Source organism: Lycium ferocissimum, chromosome 1 (genome assembly GCF_029784015.1).
Source record: "Lycium ferocissimum isolate CSIRO_LF1 chromosome 1, AGI_CSIRO_Lferr_CH_V1, whole genome shotgun sequence".
NCBI classification, from domain to species: domain Eukaryota; kingdom Viridiplantae; phylum Streptophyta; class Magnoliopsida; order Solanales; family Solanaceae; genus Lycium; species Lycium ferocissimum.
In genome coordinates, this window is record NC_081342.1 from 48,901,907 (window position 1) to 48,920,676 (window position 18,770).

At 37.8% G+C, this 18,770-nt stretch overlaps 1 protein-coding gene across 6 annotated transcripts in view; it reads right to left on the reverse strand.

Annotated features, from left to right (window-relative positions):
• Positions 1 to 258: 258 nt before the first annotated feature.
• The window catches only part of LOC132055026 (calcium-transporting ATPase 3, endoplasmic reticulum-type), a 91,381-nt gene continuing 72,869 nt past the window's right edge, over positions 259 to 18,770 (reverse strand). For 4 of the 6 annotated variants that reach the window (XM_059446883.1, XM_059446881.1, XM_059446880.1 and 1 more), the window contains 14 exons: positions 17,938 to 18,036; positions 17,712 to 17,857; positions 17,530 to 17,587; positions 16,520 to 16,612; positions 15,198 to 15,248; positions 14,974 to 15,105; positions 8,222 to 8,323; positions 4,599 to 4,653; positions 4,145 to 4,230; positions 3,575 to 3,723; positions 2,033 to 2,138; positions 1,873 to 1,926; positions 1,158 to 1,203; positions 259 to 701 (listed from right to left, as the gene is read on the reverse strand). In XM_059446883.1, coding sequence (XP_059302866.1) covers positions 634 to 701; positions 1,158 to 1,203; positions 1,873 to 1,926; positions 2,033 to 2,138; positions 3,575 to 3,723; positions 4,145 to 4,230; positions 4,599 to 4,653; positions 8,222 to 8,323; positions 14,974 to 15,105; positions 15,198 to 15,248; positions 16,520 to 16,612; positions 17,530 to 17,587; positions 17,712 to 17,857; positions 17,938 to 18,036 — 1,245 coding nt within the window. In that variant the 3' untranslated portion in view covers positions 259 to 633. Of the gene's footprint in view, positions 702 to 1,157; positions 1,204 to 1,872; positions 1,927 to 2,032; positions 2,139 to 3,574; positions 3,724 to 4,144; positions 4,231 to 4,598; positions 4,654 to 8,015; positions 8,121 to 8,221; positions 8,324 to 14,973; positions 15,106 to 15,197; positions 15,249 to 16,519; positions 16,613 to 17,529; positions 17,588 to 17,711; positions 17,858 to 17,937; positions 18,037 to 18,770 lie in introns of those variants that run through there. The other 2 variants (XM_059446882.1, XR_009414530.1) reach the window with 2 other exon arrangements.

Genomic DNA, 18,770 nt, shown 5'->3' on the forward strand with positions numbered 1-18,770 from the left:
AATAAACTTAAGGTCCTGAGCTAAAATTAGCTCTTGTTCAATAAAGAACAATAATTTTTCGAGTTCGTTTCTTGGAGATCCCTCCATTGTATTAGTAGGCTAGTAGACAGTGGTTTCAAGCTCCCAAGATTGGAAAGTAAACACAATAATGAATGCCAATGATTGGCCAGACTTCTAAGAAAATACGTAAAATGGATACAAAAGAACTTCAGAATGATGTATACAACTGCAGAAGAATTGGGGTATACCACCGGAAAGTTCAGAATGAAAATCAAGAAACTGTTCGGTTTCACTAGCTCTAATAACAGCTGACCATAAAAGACAATGAATCAGCAAAAATGTACAACAGATGAGCACTACACTCTTTAGTTAGAACACTAACTTCTATAAATTTTTGAAACAAAATTTGTTCCTGCAGGATGGGTAGGGGTTTGGGTTTTGGGGGGGGGGGGGGGTTAAATATTTCAGCTGCAACCTTATGACATGTAATGCCTGAGCTACAAGGCACTTCCAATATGCTGACAAGAATATAGAATGAGATGTATTGGGGTTTCAGTCGTATATTGACAATATCCCCATTGCACCTTTTTTTTTTTTCTTTTTTTTTTTGGCAAAGTCTGAGCAGCATGCAGCTTACTTATCGCGTATTTCTCTCTTTGGAAGTAAATCAGCACGTCTGAATCTGAAAGTAAATCTTATTCCTATAAACAAGGAAGCAACAATAAGTCATACATAAATTTCATGAAAACATACTTCTACAGTAAAACTTTGTGCCACTAGCAGTACTCATTTAGTTTTAGATGCTTCATCCTCAATGTCTAAAAGCAGTAATACTAGAAATACAAGCTCAACCTTATCAACTAGTCTTAATTTCACTCTGTTCTAGTATGTACAACATCTAAGGTTATTTAGTCTGCATAAAGGAAAAGTAAGCATGATGTTCTTGAGATCTATATGAAGTACAGTACCATTACGGACATTTCACAAAATAATAGGTTGAGTTTGAGTCTTATAAGAGGTAGGTTCTTCTCAAAATAACTTACAAATTGCAAGTGTAGAGCCTAAGAGCACATTGGGGATTGGAATTTACAATCCACCAGAATGGAGGTTTTTGGATTCTCTAATAATTTGAAAGAACAACAGTTGACTATTATTACCTGAATTTCGAGAGAAGAACTTCAGTATTTCATCAATTAATATCACCTGACAAAGAAACAGTAGCAGCGATCATGAAAGGTGGAAACCCGCTTCAGGATAAATGGCAAGAATATTTATGAACAAGAACAGAAGAACCAAAGCCACTGGCAAACGAAATCACATTAAGCGTTAACGGAGAAGGTCAAACAAAATGTCAACATGAACACAGGCATACAAAATGATAATGCTAATGATAATGAGAAATTCCTTTTGGTCCCCTTTCATCATTTTAAGCTCGAGGAACTTGGCGACAACACATGGTCTCTTAAGGATTTAAATACAGACAATCAGCAACTGAGAGAAACGACGTAAATATATCTCCAGCATATTCCTTCTGATGCCTGTATACCTGGCAGTAAACACAGAGAGACTATCTAGGCAGCAACTGGGCACGTACTCTAGCTGCGCTAAACATGGACACGAGCTATAGATAAATGTCACACATTCTTGTCTCCTAGAATGACATACTTGCCACATGTGGTACCAATCTTAATAATACTTATCCTCATTTAAAACTAGAACATCTCTCCAGTTTAATCTATATCATGCTTTCTTCCCAAAGTTATGATAAAAGAATATCTCCAGTAGGAGACGGTACAAACGATTTTTGCAGCTCATAAACATAAATAAGAAAGGGAGTCCACAGTTAAGGACTTTGATGGTCAAATCTCTTACAGGAAACGAAAGATATAGCACAATTGTCCACTCTGCCCAGCTTAACGGTGTCACCTGCAATTCACACATCAGAATCATTAAGTAACATGTCCAGCTTAAGGAAGCCATAACACAACTGAAAGAGTTTATGGTGAAGTCAGAAGAACAAGAGACTACTTACAGAGAATAGAGCGGATAATGGTTGAACATAAAGAATGAGAATGTGAAGGATCATCGTGAAGATAATCGACGCCACAAGCCATGGATTACTCCATGGAGGGATGACACTAAAGAACAAATGAAAATATAGTCAGTCCTGAAAGGACTTACAGTTATTTTGACGTAATTTCAATATACTGTCTAGGTAGAAGGCATTCTATACAGATATTGCAACAGAACAAGATCTAGTGACACTAAAGAGCTAGTTTGAATAAAACAGTTGCTCAGATAACTAAAATCTGGAGAAATCAGTGAGATGGCAATTGTTTGTGATAACCAAGCAGCCCTTCATACCGCATCAAATCCGGTATTTCATGAGAGGACTAAGCACATTGAGATTGACTCACTTTGCCAGAGAAAAGATACTCTCTGGATATATTGTTAAAAAATTTGTGAGTCGAGTGATCAGCTTGCAGAAATTTTCACCAAGCTCCTCACTAATCCTCGTATTATTTACATCTATAACAAGCTCGGTACATGTGCCTTGTAGGTACCAGCTTGAGGGGGAGTGTTAGAATTGGAATAGGAATGGAATTGTATATAATATCCTACATGGAAAAGGATTGTAATGCAGTGTCTATAAATAGGACTCGGTGTAATAATGTAGATGCACAATTCAATAATAGTTCTCTGCTTTATTTCTCAGTCTCTAGAAGATTATAAAAGTCAAGCTAATTCAGGATAGCATATGATGAAATGCAGACTGCAATCCATATCTTGAGAAAGACAATATCTGCACTTGTACATACATTTACTTGTTGAGGCCCAAAAAGAGTAGATCACAAGGTCATAGTTTATGTAAAGAACAAAAACAATATTCATCATTCAGGGAAAAAAAACACCTGCACCCACCTTCAATAAAATCCTAATGTACTATAACATTTTTGTCATAAGTCATAACTAGATTTTAAGAAGGATTTTGGAATATGGGAAGGGGTTTTGGATCTATAAAGAAATCTCCTAAAATTACTGTATTTTCTAGAATGGTCAAAGGGACTACTAAGCAGGTAAGGTTGTCAGAACTTTGAGTGGCTTTACAAGAACTTTCAGAGCCAAGTTGTAAGCATTCATCAGAAACGATTTCTGAGAAACATGTCAATCAAATAATTATTTTTGTCAAAGTAACTTTGACAAAGAACAGAACTGTAAAGTTGGTAAGAGCAAGTTTAAATATTCAAAACCAGTAGGACAAATGCCAGTAGAACGACCCATGAGGAGCCCAAGAATTTCAAGGTTCAGAAGAAGTAAGGCATATGTTAAATCTGAGTGGCCACAACTCAGTTTTACTACAATTCTATCTGAAAAAGTCCTGTGTGTATAAGCAAGCTTCTCTAAGCAACAGAGTTCACAATAAGTTGTAGGTGGAGGCGTTGCATTTGATGCAATTCATTAAAAGAACAGCTTTCCATTTCCTCAAATAAAAGGATAAAAAAGTGTGGGGTTATACTTTTAAACAATGCAAAGTAACAAATCAGACAAACAACAGTTTCAGTATCATGCTTACAGTAAGGATTGATTTTCACTGAGATTATTCAATGCATTGAACATCTCAACAACAACAAGCACCGTCATTGAAACAGTAGATGGGTGGCGATCACTGAATATACTGCAGGGATAATTTGTTTCCCTTGTTGAACAACTGTCAAAATTCATCTGAAAATAAACACGAACGAGTTAGTTTTAATCTAAGGCAATTCAAGGACACATATTCCAAGTTTTCAAAGTTATCAAGTAGAATCTGAATATTCCTTGAAAAACCACACATTAACACTATGAAACCAATTCATCAATGCTGCCCTGTAGATCCACAAATGGGAAGAAAAAGAACTGTGATTCACCCATAAATCATACTTCTTCCCTTCTGTGCTAAGGGAGGTGTTGGAGATAGATGCTTATTGACAAATATTTTTGAAGATGAAGGAGCTTTGGCAAGTTCAGAATGCACGATCTTTTGTGACCACAGAGGTACTTATCAACACTCAACCCCATAAGTATAAAAAAGAAAAATAGAAAACCACATCAACAGATGGGAAGTGAATAGCATGCACCTAATGACCTTTTGGAGTAAACTTACCAATTCAGTATATGGGAGTTTGGGTCCATTATCATTATAAAGAAACCACCATATGAAGCCTGCAACAGTGGCAAGTCCAACATATGCTGCATGAAAGAGAATTACAATCAACAAAGAAGTTAAGATAGCACCAGGTCATATAAAGCATTCACAACTACAAGGAAATTTTATACCCAAATGCCAGTGTTTATTGTGCACTAATAACATATTCAAAATATTCACCCTCATTTCGTCGTGTTAGAAGTATTTTTGATATTAGATTCCCCAAGAAAGGCGTAAAAAGGAAGTAGGGAAGAGGGGAAGAAGAAGAAGAAGAAGAAAAAGAAGAAGAAGAAGAAAAAGAAGAAGAAGAAGAAGAAGAAGAAGAATTAGCAGCTATAAGATTCGACTCAACAGAGGCCTTAAACCTCCAAATACTAGGTCTGCAATAAAAGTGAATAAGGAATGTATCTACCTCCAATAACTAGATAACGAAAAAACAGCCACCCAGTAACTACTGCTTCATTGACCTGTCATAAACAAGTGAAAGTAGGTTCAAATTTGAATAATTTTTCAGCATCTTAGCTTTATAAATCATGGAAAGGTTAAAATGTTAAAGCATTTGCAAGGCAACAAACAAAGATGATGAACAAACACTACATGGAAGATAAGAAACAGAAGATTACAAATAACTATAATATATTATGGGCATCCGACACTTCACTGTCACAGCCAGTCAAGTGGAACAAAATACAAAAAGAAAAGGAAATTGATTAAGTGCAAGGAAATTGATTAAGTGCAATTCCGCCTTCCATTTCGTGCTGACAGGCATGCGTCCCAAGCATTTAGGATGAACTTAATCAAATGACCAGAAATGTCACCGGAGATATATGTGAAAGGAAAAGCTACATAAGCATGTTTCAGAATGATGGACACTACTGACAAGAGAAAGAGAAGAAACGGGGAAGCTGAGATTCATAATTCTATTGAAACTTGGCAAACTTGGATGATATCAAGAACTCATGAAAACATCAATCAATGACCATGATTCTGTTCTAGCAAAAAAAAAAAAAAAAAAGAAGAAAAAGAAAAAAAAAGTATTAAGAAACAATTTACATAAGTTCGTTAAAAAAGGCGAAGTACATAAGCTATCTGTACTATAGCTCAATCGGAGTACTAAAATGGAATTAAATAAACCCGTCTTAATTTTGTATCTTTTAATCCTATTAGATAGAATCATTACATAACCATCTAACACTCTTGTCTCTCTGAAGGGATTCTCCAATTATTTTATGTTTGATTGCACTTAGATATCACGAAGAAATTGGTTCTCTCTCGTTGTAAATATAAAGTTGCATGACTCAGGCCTAACTGCCAAGGTATTGTTCGCATTGGCCCGACTCCTCTGGGCCACCTAAAACATTTGGGCTTCACGGATATGTCTCCTTTGGCTTTACGCCTGAACAGTTGAATCTTGAAGCAACCCTTATATGGCCCCTAATTTTCCCCTCTCATTCTGATGAGAGATTCGCCTAGGCCAAGTTTCATAGTGAAATTTCTTTTGAGTTCAATTGCCAGGGGTTTAGCGGGCAGCTACACTCAATCACCCACCCCCTCTTTATGGACTCAACGTACTCACTAAGATTTTCCCCACCCTCCTACTAGAAGAAGTATCGATTCTGATATCACCTGTCACGACTCGGACCCAATTGCAAAGGTTTGTCTGCTTTTGACCCCTCTATGATATGACCCTACTAGGCACACCTCGCTTGAAGACTCACATTGAAGACCAAGGCATGGCACTCCAATCCATTCAAGCTAGGAGGATGACCAAAGGAACATTGGAGACCCGTGGAGGCACACAAGCCCCATAAGAAGGCCTATGAAGTATGGAAAGTAGCTTGGAGAGGAATGAAAGAAGAGGCTACAAGAAAGAAGGCCAACACTCAAAGTGGCTAGAGTCCAACACTCAAAGTGGCTAGAGTCGCAAAGGGTCAGAAACGCAAATGTGGCTAGACGTGCAAGAAGGGCCATAGATGCAAAAGGGTCACAATTGCAAGCTTGAGGATTGGATGATGGCTATATGTGCAAGAGGAGCCTTTTCAGATTCCAAGCCAACATCCAACTAGCCAAACAAGCCCTTGCCTCATTAATGGCATTCTTGTAATAACTAGCCTAGCTCTTAAGTCTCTTAGTATAAATACTAGACTTAGGTTATTTTATTTTCATCCTTAGATTATGTTGAATGAAGAAACTCTTATAAGAGATTGTAGTTGATAGCTTTAGATTAATATAGATTGTTTGGTTGGTTAACCAAGTGTTACTTCCTAGTTGTGAAGTGAATTGCTTATTTCCATCGAATTCAATGTTGCACATTTGAGTCGTTTGTTGATTCGAATTGCTTAGGTCCTAGGGTTTGTAAATCTGATTGGAAGGGTTAGGGTTTGATATGCCCTTTCTTGTCCATAGATTTCTTGATCTTGGGTCAAGTATCTATCCATCTACCCTCTTCCATTTCTATTCTTCATCCACCCTTTATTTTGATTTTCTTGTTCTTTGTTTTTCTAGAGTTTCCCTAGGTTGAATCTTATCACTCTAGGCCACCTCAAGACTTTGGTCTCACGTTTTTGTCTGGGCCTCTTAACCTACTTGTGCCTTAACAATTGAATCCTAAACTCACCCTCATATATCCCCCAACATTTCCATCCCATTTCGATGTGGGATTTGTCTAAGGCAAGTTTCTCAACAAATCCCCTTTCGAGTTCAATCATCAAAGATCTGTGGGTTGTTATGCTCACCCTCCCATATGGACTCAGCGTACTTGTTGAGGTTTGTCTCACCACCGTACTAGGGGAGGTACTGGCTCTAATACCGCCTATCACAGCCTCGGCCTAACTGCCATCATATTTTCTAGTTTGGACGGTACTCTTTGGGCCACCCCAAGGCTCGTGGACCTCAGGTTTTGGCCTCCTGGGCTTTAACCATAAAAGGTGTATCGACTGTTGACTCCTGAACTCACCTTATATGGCCCCTAACTTTCCCCTCCCATTCTTATACGGGATTTTCCTAAGACAAGTTCACCGCGAACTCACAGCCATCGGTTCGTGGCTATTACACTCAATCCCCTCTAAGGACTCGGCGTCCTTGCTGAGATTTACCCCACCCCGCATTAGGAGAGATACTGGCTCCAATACCACACTCAAACCCACCTACTAAGGTATTTTCAGCTATGGACTGATTCATCTAGGCCACCTCAAGGCGCCTTTTGGGTTAAAATGCAAGTGGACAAAATCGTGAGGCCAAAAGCCTTGAGGTGGTGCAGAAAGGTTGGCCCAAATAGGACAATACCTTGGTAGTTGGGGCTTAGCCGTGAACGAGCAATTGTTAAATGTGGTCACCCTAAAAATGAACATGCTTTGCTTTACTATTTTTAACCGGAAATTTGAGCACAATTTTTCATGTGGTATCTTTTCCAGCATTATGAACCATTTTGACAATCAAATATGAGTTTGACCTAGGATAGAGCATTACATGAATTATGAATAAGTTCATCATATCTGGATGCAAAATCTGCTTCCAACATCTTTCTGATATATGATATGGATCTAAGTTTGAAGAACTAAAGAAATGAAAGTTTTAAGAGTAAGAAACTTGTAAAAGCAATAGCATCCCAGCTTAACTTCCAGAATTAACTTATTCACACAAATAGCCTCTCTGTTTAGTTTTCAACTAGGAAGAACAGAAAGTTCCTCAACCTCCTCAGACAGGCTTTCTCTGTTCATCACCTTAAAATTTATGCTACACGTTTTGGGTTAAATAATAGACTAATAAGTCTCATAACTTAACAAGAATATGAAGCAGCGCATAATAAACACAAAATTATATAACTTACAAGCCTGATTCACCAGCCTGGTAGCAGAAAAAAGGGAACAAACGCATGCGAAACGGAGCTTCTAAGATCAAAGCTAGTGTACCATCTAAGCCTTACAGTAAACCACTGGAAACAAACAACAATAAAGCAGTAGAAAATGCACACAAAAAGACCATATTATGTCAAACCATGTCACGAGTCAACTAAGATAGGAGAGAAACTAATACCTTCCGCGGTTTGGACTTCATAACATCTGAGTCCTGTTTATTAAACCCAATAGCGGTGGCAGGCAATCCATCAGTGACCAAATTTACCCATAGCAGTTGGACCTGTGTATTAACAAAATGACCTAATAAATCTGAAAAAAGTAAATTCAAGAATAACACGGGAATCAAAAAAAAAAAAAAAAAGCCAACCTAACTGTCTAACATGCTTAAGAGAAACAAATAAAACATCACATTGGATTCCAGCCCTGGAAGGAACGCTGGAGCCATGTAATAAAAAATGGGTATGGATGATTGTTTCTTATAAAAGAAATGGATAATACAAAACCAAAGTATTTTTGGTGTGGACAAATCACGTATTTAGATATGAGGAAGAGAAAGGGCTGCATCTGGCACGCATCTTTGTGTCACACCGAGCTACAGCTAAGTGGCCTTTAGTTCATTTTCAAATTTGATGTCTAAGCTACAACAATCCGGATTGTGAAGTACAAAGATGGCCTGTCTGTGTTATAGACCTGTCAAAAACATGGTATCTAGAGTACTACTCACATTTCCCTTCTTTTAAACAGATTAATTTTACTCTTCCCATCTTGGACATTCATACCTGCTCTTAGTGATTCTCTAGTACGTAGGCATGTACATTGTTAAGAAAATGGACATTGAGCCTAAGCAAACCCCAAGAGCTACTACATGAGATGAGAATTATCCAAGACCATACAAAGAGAATGCAAACCATACATTCAATCAGTGTTGGACTCTAACACTTGGCCTCTCCCCAACACACCTAGGATTTGACATTTCTGGAAGATATGTAAGAGCTGAAGCTGTGCAAGGGAGAAACGGGTCATCGATAGTTATTCCAGAAATTGTTCCAGATGGCGGATGTGCTGACATTGCATCAACTGTCAGTTTTGAGTGATTGAGCTCCAAATTATGTTTTGAACATGCCTATAAGTTGATATTACTGTTTATGACTTGTAGGGATGGATTGGGATGACCTGACAGGTTCAGATGAGTTCTGAAACAAGAAAAAATAAAAAACCAGCTGTTGAAATTGTGTATCTAGTGCAACCACGATCGGAAGGCTTGGTGGCCTGGTGGTCGGTCGCGTTTGAAGATAAGAAACCGCTGGTCAAATCAGTTGACCACCGCGTTCGCAAAGAGCAGGTCCATGGCGGACAAGCTTGACCTGGCTCAGTTTTGCGAAAAGGAGGTCGCAAATGCGAGGTTAATTGACCTGGGCCTGGACAACAAATGAGGAAAGGGCTCCACGATAGCAAAGGACCCCTGATTTAAAAGAGACAATTTTGCGATTTCAGACTTTGGTATTTCACACTTTTGGTGGCATAAAAGCTGCAGGAATGGATCGATTTAGATTGAGTACCATCCTAAACGAATGAGGTAACAATCCTAAACTCTTTTATGAGTTTTTTACATGAATCTATACGAATTTATGCTTCTAAACATAGAATTGCACTTACAAAATTAGGGAACTTGGCCATGACGCCCCAAAATAATAAACTAAGAAATTGAGTAGAAATTATTCTGATTGAGAAATTAAGTATATATTTAAACTCCTTAGACTATGGGTAATACAGAGACGTGGGTGGTCCTGGATTTGACCTTGTTGACCAAGAGTTGACTTTAACTTTAACCAAAATCTTAATTTTAAAAGATGGGTCCACTAAGCGTAATTAACTCCGATAACTCATGTTTTTCATAGATTGGAGAGATTGAATGTGGTAATGAAATCTTGGAGCAATAAGCTAGCTTGGACACAGAGATATGTAGAGACTTTGACCTCTAGAAGTGATTCTTCCCTAAAAGATAAGCATAAAATAAAGAAGATGCTATCATTTTGGTGGTGATACGTATATGAGGTGACGAGCATATAAATGGGTGGGAACCCGATTACTTTACCTGGGTTTTTAGTACAATTAGGATCATGGCATCTGTGTATTACCTAGTACATGCCTACTTTTTTTAGGACATGCCTACTTAATTTTATTGAGCCTGCTTATATGTTAGTGCAGAGTATGATATGATATTCATGTCACGATACCTATTTTAAATAGATGATTTACATATTATACTTTTATGCCAGTACAGTAGAGACTATGTTGATGCATTTCACTTGCATAAAACGATTAGATATTTATGATGGCTTAATGTCCATCTCAGAGCAAACGTACAACATATTCATGCAAATATGATTGAGTCATAGAGGAGTTAATGTGTGGATCGATTATCCCTCATGAATCAATAAACGGCCAATCCCTGAACAGTCCAATCACCTCTCCATATTTCTCTGATGCTAGAAGAAGCAACCTGCCCGAGAAATATGGACGAGGAGATTGGAGAAATATTACTTCAGCTATGGACGCCATTACTTTTCAACAGTCTCCAGTCAGACGAGTTAGGCACTGGATATGAGTTTGGAGCCATATCTGGAAGGACAGGAAGAGAAACAGTAATACCACCAATGCGTCAAGAGACAGAGCATAACATTGCATTTCGCTGCTTGTTAATCCATATTTATGTGTCGTTACATATTCTAATATATGATTGACACTTCAGATTCGTATTCATATTTTCAACACATATGCATATATGCTTTTCAAACACTGTTACCAATTTCATCAGTACTTTTTAAATGCATAAAGACTCATCCAACCTCTTAGGGAACAGTCTGTGACACATCCTAAGCACGAAAGTACTTACTCACTCTCTTCTCTTTTCTTTTACTGTAATATGCAGATTCCGTAGGCGCTTGGACATCAATGGAGTGATATTTAAAAAAAAGTATTTGAAGTTAAGTTGAAAAAGGGTATTTGAAAGTTGAATTTGTGTTTCGACAAGCATCTCACTTGAAAAAATGTTGAATTTTTGCGAGAAAATCTTCTTTCTTTTTTTTTCTGAAAAACTAATTCAGACCAGTTTTTTTTTTTTTTTTTTTTTTTTTTTTTTTTTTTTAAAGAACGGTAACGATGTTATAAATGTAGCCCATTACAGGGATTCTATAATGTCTAACATTGAGTCAACATCCTATGCAAAATCTTCTTTACACCAAAAGTGAAACAAAAAAAGAAAATCCATCTTACACGAAAGTAATACCCCAGTAGTCTTAGGCATGATCCATGACATTCCTTTCACACTTAAAAATAATTGGCATAGTACTCCTGTGACTTGACAATGTATGACAAATGGCTACTGCTCGGATTCCTTCCCACGTAGATAACACCTAGGACGCAATTGCATTCCTCTTCTCTTTAAATTAACTTGTGCTAGGCAGATATCTCGAACCACTGACCACACAAAGCAAGCTGCCTTAGGGGGTAATTTCACCTGTCAGACTGCTTTCCAGCTCTATAAATGAGACTATTGTCCAGCTTGGTTGACGTATGAATATGCCGACTTCACTGTGAAAGAACCTTTATTATGCTGTCCTCAGTTTAGTTTGTCCTCCTTGTTAGAATAGGAATAGGAATAGAATTTGTATATAGTATCCTACTTGGAAAATGCTAGTAATGTAGTGTCTATAAATAGGACTCAAGGTAATAATGTAGATACACAGTTCAATAATATTTTTCTCTTTTATTTCTCACATGGTATCAGACCAGGACCCATCCCAATTATTGTGCACCAATGTTGGGCCCGCATATTAAATTGCAAATGCATCAGATGTCCAGCTCTGGACGTGAAGTGGGGTGTAAGAGTCCCACGTCGGATGAAAAGGGATAGATGATCTCCTTATATGGACTTGGCCAATCCTACTCTCATGAGCTAGCTTTTGGAGTTGAGTTAGGCTCAAGATCCATTCTTTACATCGTATCATAGCCTTATTCAGGAGTTTTCATGCTGAAATACAAAATCAATTTAGTGTTTCTATTCGTACTTTTCATGGTGATAATGCCATTGAATACTTTATCCTCTCCCAGTTTTTTATGACTCACCAAGGAATTATTCATTAGATAACTTTGTTTGTACACCCCTCATCAGAATGGGGTAGCAGAAAGGAAGAATAGGCATCTCACTAAGACTGCTCGCACTTTTCTCATTGAATCCCACGTTCCGCTGCATTTTTAGGGCGATGCAGTCCTCACGTCTTGCTATTTAATTAATCGAACGCTCTTATCTTTTATTCAGAATCAGATTCCTTATTCCATATTTGTTTCCTAGTCGGTTCTATACTATCTCTCCCCCTCGTGTCTCTGGGAGCACATGTTATGTACATAACCTAGCCCCGGGAACAGATAAATTAACCCCTTGTGCTCTTAAATGTGTCTTACTTGGTTATTCTCGGGTCCAAAAAGGGTATTGTTACTACTCACCTGATCATCGTTGGTACCTCATGTTAGCCGAGGTCACCATTTTTGAGTCTCAACCTTACTTTACATCTTCTTCTGATCATCTTGATATCTCTGAGGTCTTACCTATACCTCATGTTTTACCGACACCGACCTTTGAGGAATCTGCAGTTACTTGTATATCTCCAGTAACCATGCCACCACTTCTGACTTATCATCGTCGACCACGTCCAGCATTTGGCCCAGATGATTCATGTCACCACTTCTGACTTATCATCGTCGACCACGTCCAGCATTTGGCCCAGATGATTCATGTCGTGTGCCGGACCCTGCACCTATTGCAAACTTGTCTTCTCCTGATCAATCGATTGCACTTCGAAAAGGTATACGGTACACTCGTAATACTAACCCAGATTAAACCCTTTTAAGTTATCATCGTCTGTCATCACTCCATTATGCCTTTGTATCATCTCTGTCCACTGTCTCCATCACTAAGTCTACAGGTGAAGCACTTTCTCATCCAGGATGGCAACAAGCTATTATTGATGAGATGTCTGCTTTACATACAAGTGGTACTTGGAAGCTTGTTCGTCTTTCTTCAGGTAAATCTATTGTTGGTTGCCGTTGGATTTATGCAGTCAAAGTTGGTCCGGACAGCAAAATTGATAGGCTTAAGGCTTGCCTTGTTGCCAATGGGTATACTCAGATATTTGGGCTTGATTACAGTGATACTTTCTCTACCGTGGCTAAAATAGCATCTGCCCGTGTTTTTCTATCTATTGGCCTCTTTATCAATTGGACATAGAATGTTTCTCCATGGTGACCTTAAGGAGGAAGTTTATATAGAGCAACCACCTGGTTTTGTTCCTCGAGGGGGTCTGGTATGGTGTGTCGATTGCGCCGGTCACTTCATGGTCTGAAACAGTCTCCTCGAGCCTGATTTTGGAAGTTCAGCACAATAATTCAGGAGTTTGGCATGACTTGTAATTAAGCTGATCACTCTGTGTTTTATAGGCATTCCGCTCCAAATTCTGTGTATTTATTTGGTGGTTTATGTTGACAATATCGTTATTACCGGCAATGATCAGGATAGTATCATTAATTTAAAGCAACATCTCTTTTAGCATTTCTAGACCGAAGTATTTTCTAAGTATTGAGGTTGCTTAGTCCAAATGAGGTATTGCTATTGCGAAACACAAGTATGCCTTAGACATTCTTAAGGAGACAGGAATGATGGGATGTAGACCCATTGACACTCATATGGCATATGGATCCTGCCCGGGGGCAGCCACTCAGTGATCTCGGAGGATATAGGCAGCTAGTTGGTAAATTGAATTATCTCACCGTGACTAGACCTGATATTTCTTTTCCTGTGAGTGTTGTAAGTCAGTTCATGGATTCTCTTTGTGATAGTCATTAGTATGCAGCTGTCCGCATTATGCGGTATATAAAGTCAGCTCCAGGTAAAGGGCTACTTCTGAAGGATCGAGGCCATGAGCAGATCGTTGAATATACATACGCTGATTGGTCAGGATCACCTTCTGATAAACGTTCGCTATCCAGATATCATATTTTAGTAGGACGTAATTTGGTGTCCTGAAAGAGTAAGAATTGCAGAATCAGAATATCGAGCAATGATTGTAGCAACTTGTGAGATGGAACTAAAATTTGGAGAAATCAGTGAGATGGGTATGATGACAAACCAGCCCTTTATATCGCATCAAGTCCGGTATTTCATGAGAGGACATTGAGATTGACTGTTACTTTGTCAAAGAAAAGATATTCTCCGGAGATATTGTTACAAAATTTGTGAAGTCGAGTGATCAGCTTGCAGCTATTCTCACCAAGTCCCTCACTGCCCCTCGTGTTAGTTACATATGTAACAAGCTCGGTACATATGAATTGTATGCACCAGCTTGAGGGGGAGTGTTAGAATAGGAATAGAAATAGGATTTGTATAGAGTATCCTATGTGGAAAAAGATTGTAATTTAGTGTCTATAAATAGGATACAATGAAATAATGTAGACACACATATTTTGTTTATGGAAAGAAAGGAACAGCAGATGCTCTGATAACACTTTTATACTTTTGCATTTCGCATAATCTAGGGCTATTACCCTTCCGTACTCTTGGTGTGAACAGTGACGTACTTCTTTCGCAGACTTTATGGATACCTTTCATAATTAAGAGAACTTTAAGCCCTTTTTTTTGTACATATTCAGCACTTTCTTGGTGCAAATCAATGAAACTTTTTTTAACAAGGGGGACCATCGCATCACTTGCCTGAACCTCACGTAATCAACAGAGGGAGTTTTACCCATCAACAACTTCGAGGCAGTAATCAAAATACGACTGCTTAATTGAGGGTTAACAAGGGAAAAATATGCACTTGAGATGCTTAAGAACGGAGCTGAACATGCTATAGAAGTTATAGACTACCAACTCACAGGCACAAGAGTATCAGGAATCCCAAGCATAGCTGCCACGAATATACAGACCACTTCACCAATGTTTGAAGATATCATGTATCTAATAAATTGTTTCGTATTGTTATATATAGCCCTTCCCTCAGCAACCGCCTGCACAGAAAACATAATTCAATTAACTAAAGGAATATAATTTTAAGGGTAAAAAACTTAACAGTATTTGATAAAAAACAATATCAGCTTACAGCAACAACAGTGGCGAAGTTGTCATCTGCTAAAACCATATCTGAAGCACTCTGCAAGTTCAGACCACAGGAAAGGGACTAGTTCAAATTTCTGATTCGGAAGTCCAACATAAACAATTATGACAGATCAGAAAAGCGAAAACAAAGTCCACTATGTGATCAAACAATGAATTTCTTGGTAAAGTCATCTGGAACAGCAGAATTTCTTGGGGAGCATTCTTTGTTGTTGATATAACATATTTTTTCAGCACTTCAGCTGCCCAGGCACTTAACTAATTTTCTGACAACTAGATCCAATCTCCTGATCCCTCAGAAAGAAAAAAGAATTTCAAACTCTTCCTTTCAGGAAGGGAGGACTAGGGAAACCTATGGTCTGATCCATAATAAATTATCCATTGTTATTTTACGGACAACTGAACAAGTTTGATAATTAGTACCTCCTTCATTAGACTTTCTCGAAACAGTGATTAGAAATGTAATGTTCACAAGAGAGACTCAATCCTTATCCTTATAATGAGGAGAAAAGGGGGAAGAAGACCTACCAGGAACAACGACCGGAAATTTAATGTTCAATGAGGAACTCAATATCCAAACTCTAACATTTTTTTTTGATAATAAAAATGTATAGAAGAAAGAAGAGAAGATATCTTTTCAGAAAGAATGACTGAAAATATATGTTTAGTGGAAGACTCGATACTTAAATACTGATCCCCTGAAGACAGAAGAAGCTCTAGAAAATGTTTTACTTGTAAATTCACCCGAAAAATGGTGGTGTAACTGAAATGATCACCAAAAGCTGACATGGTGTCATCAGAAATAAACTATTGCCACTAGAATGGTAACCTAAAAAGGCAATAATATTATGGAAAGAAAGAAAAAATTTGGCACGTATACCTTTTGCCGGTAAGTGGTACTTAAGATATTAGAGACTCTGATACCATATAGTTTTTTCCTGAAATTGTAAAAGGACTCTGATACCATATAGTTAAAGAGAAAACTCTTGCTGAATTAATTTTGGACAAATACAAGAGTATTCTTAATATAGGAGTTCAGACAACATAAAAGAAGAAAAGTTTAAGCTAAGAAAACTTTCCTAATCACTTGGATTCCTAATCATGGATAACCATAAAGAATAAACCGTACTACTATGCTAGAACACATAACAACCTTAGATCTGTTGTCTATCTAAAGGGGAAGCTTTAGGGTGCATCTCGGAACTCTGAAATTCAATTGGCAACAGTAGTTTTAATATAAATCAGTAGAGACTTCAGGCAAGCATTTTAACTCAACACCAGAAATAAGCTATGCAGAAAACCAAGTACCTTCGCAACCGCAGTTCCAGATCCCATGGCAATTCCAATGTTTGCTTTCTTCAGTGCAGGTGCATCATTGACTCCATCTCCAGTCATCGCAACCTTTGAATTAAAATATTAAAAAGAGAGATATCTCATAAGCATGGAACTAAAAAGAACTAAAAACATAGGTCGTTTCTGCATTTTGATGGTGCATTCAACGGGAAGAATTTAAGCAAGCTTTGGTAATCCAAACACTAAATGACAAGGCAAAGAGACCCCTGTCCATGTAAACAAGGATGAAAGAAGTTTCACATGCAAAGGATTAAAAAGAAGCAAAAATAGAGGTACCGACTCAGCATGGTTATGGTATGTCTCGACGACAGCAATTGTTAAGCAAACTCAGGTAGTATAATACTTGAGAAGAAGGCTAAAAGATCACAGAAGATTTACACAAAGACAACACAATATTCATATAATAGGTTCAGAAAGAGGTAATAACTAATAACAAAAATAATCTTCTACCTCCTACACCGTATTTAAAACAACTCGAAACAGAGGTATCCCTTGCCATTGCTACTAACCATTTCAACGGAAGTTGTCAATTAATCTTACATTATTAAAAACTCAAGGTGTAAGCTCCGCCTATTGGACATGCAAAGACGGAACATATCAGAGAATACCCTAAGGAGCATTCGAGATGCCAAACTACCCCACATCATGGAGATAAATAAGCACAGAGTTAATGGGCAGAAGGACAAGTCTCACCAGCAGATAGACAAAGCGGTAATTGTTCGAAAACAAATGATTGGGTGTACAAGTGCAACTTCACCTGCCTTATTACATGTGCCATCATACTACCAGTTCAAAACAGCTTTATCAGGATGCATACTTTACCTATAACTATTGTACTCTTGACAAAATTACGAGCACATTTTGATGTGGTTCCTTTCTAATATAAACAAAGGAATTTTGAAAGCAGAAGCACATTCTCATTTGAGGATAGATCAAAAGCAACAACCAAAAGAGGGAAGAGGTACCACTTCATTTTGATTCTGTAATGCTTCAACCAGCATCCTTTTGTGGGATGGTTCTACCCTAACAACATAAAAAGATATCTGTCAACGGCAGGAAATTAACCTTTATAAATGACAGAAAAGGATAAATTGGAAACCAGGAGCCAATGAGTTGTATAGATATAAATTAAAGAAGCAAAGTTTACCTGGATAAAATTGTCATTCGTTGTAATGCCACCGACTTCTGCAATGCTGGAAGTTCTTCAAACTCAGAGGCAGTATAGGAAAACCCAGTAAAATCTCCCAAATGATCAAAGGCACCAATTTTTTGGCACAAAGATTCTGCAGTTGTCTAAAATTACGCAGAAATTAAATTGGGTCCAAGCCATTGCAGCCTGAAATATTCATTATTCACACGACACTTCATTTTACCTTGTTATCCCCAGTAACAACGATTACACGAATGCCCGCATTCATACACGAAATGATGGCATTTCTTACTTCATCCCTTGGTGGATCAAGCATCCCAACCTTTAAGTGAGCAAATATAAGAGTACGTACATAATCAATATGGTCAATATTAAAATGAGAACCACATTAGTGTAAAAACCTAAAGATTTTCCATGGACAAGTAAACTATGGGAATAACTTCTTGTCCATCAAATATCTGACTATATCAGATAGTGGCCTTGTTCTTGTTCAATAGATTGATATAAGAGCTTTTTGTTAATTATTGGTAATCTGTCTATTTGCATGATGGAAACAAATATGAGCAAAATGGTATGTTTAAATGGTAGTAATCACCATAAGTGGGAGGGCAAGATGAAAAATCTCTTGTTTGTGAAGAAGATGCATTTGTCGGTGTTTGCATCTCATAACCTAAATCCATATCTGATGAGAATTGGGAATTTGAGCAGCAGCAAGTTTGTGATTAAATAAGACAATCGGTAGAGGACAATGTTCTTACTAACATTGTTAATGAGACACCTGCTAGAACTTTGTGGGAGAAGCTCGAGACACTTTATGCTTCGAAAACTAGCTACTAAGACAATTGATGAATTTGAGATATGAGGATGGCAGTCCTATTTCTGATCAAATAAATGATTTTCAGGGCGTCCTTGATTAACTATCTGGAACTGGTGATAATTGTGATGACGAAATACAAGAACTTTAGCATTTTAATACTTTGCCATATGGGAAACACTTCATGTTTCTTTGACTAATTCAACTCCTAATGGTGTGGTGACCATGTGGAATATGCATAG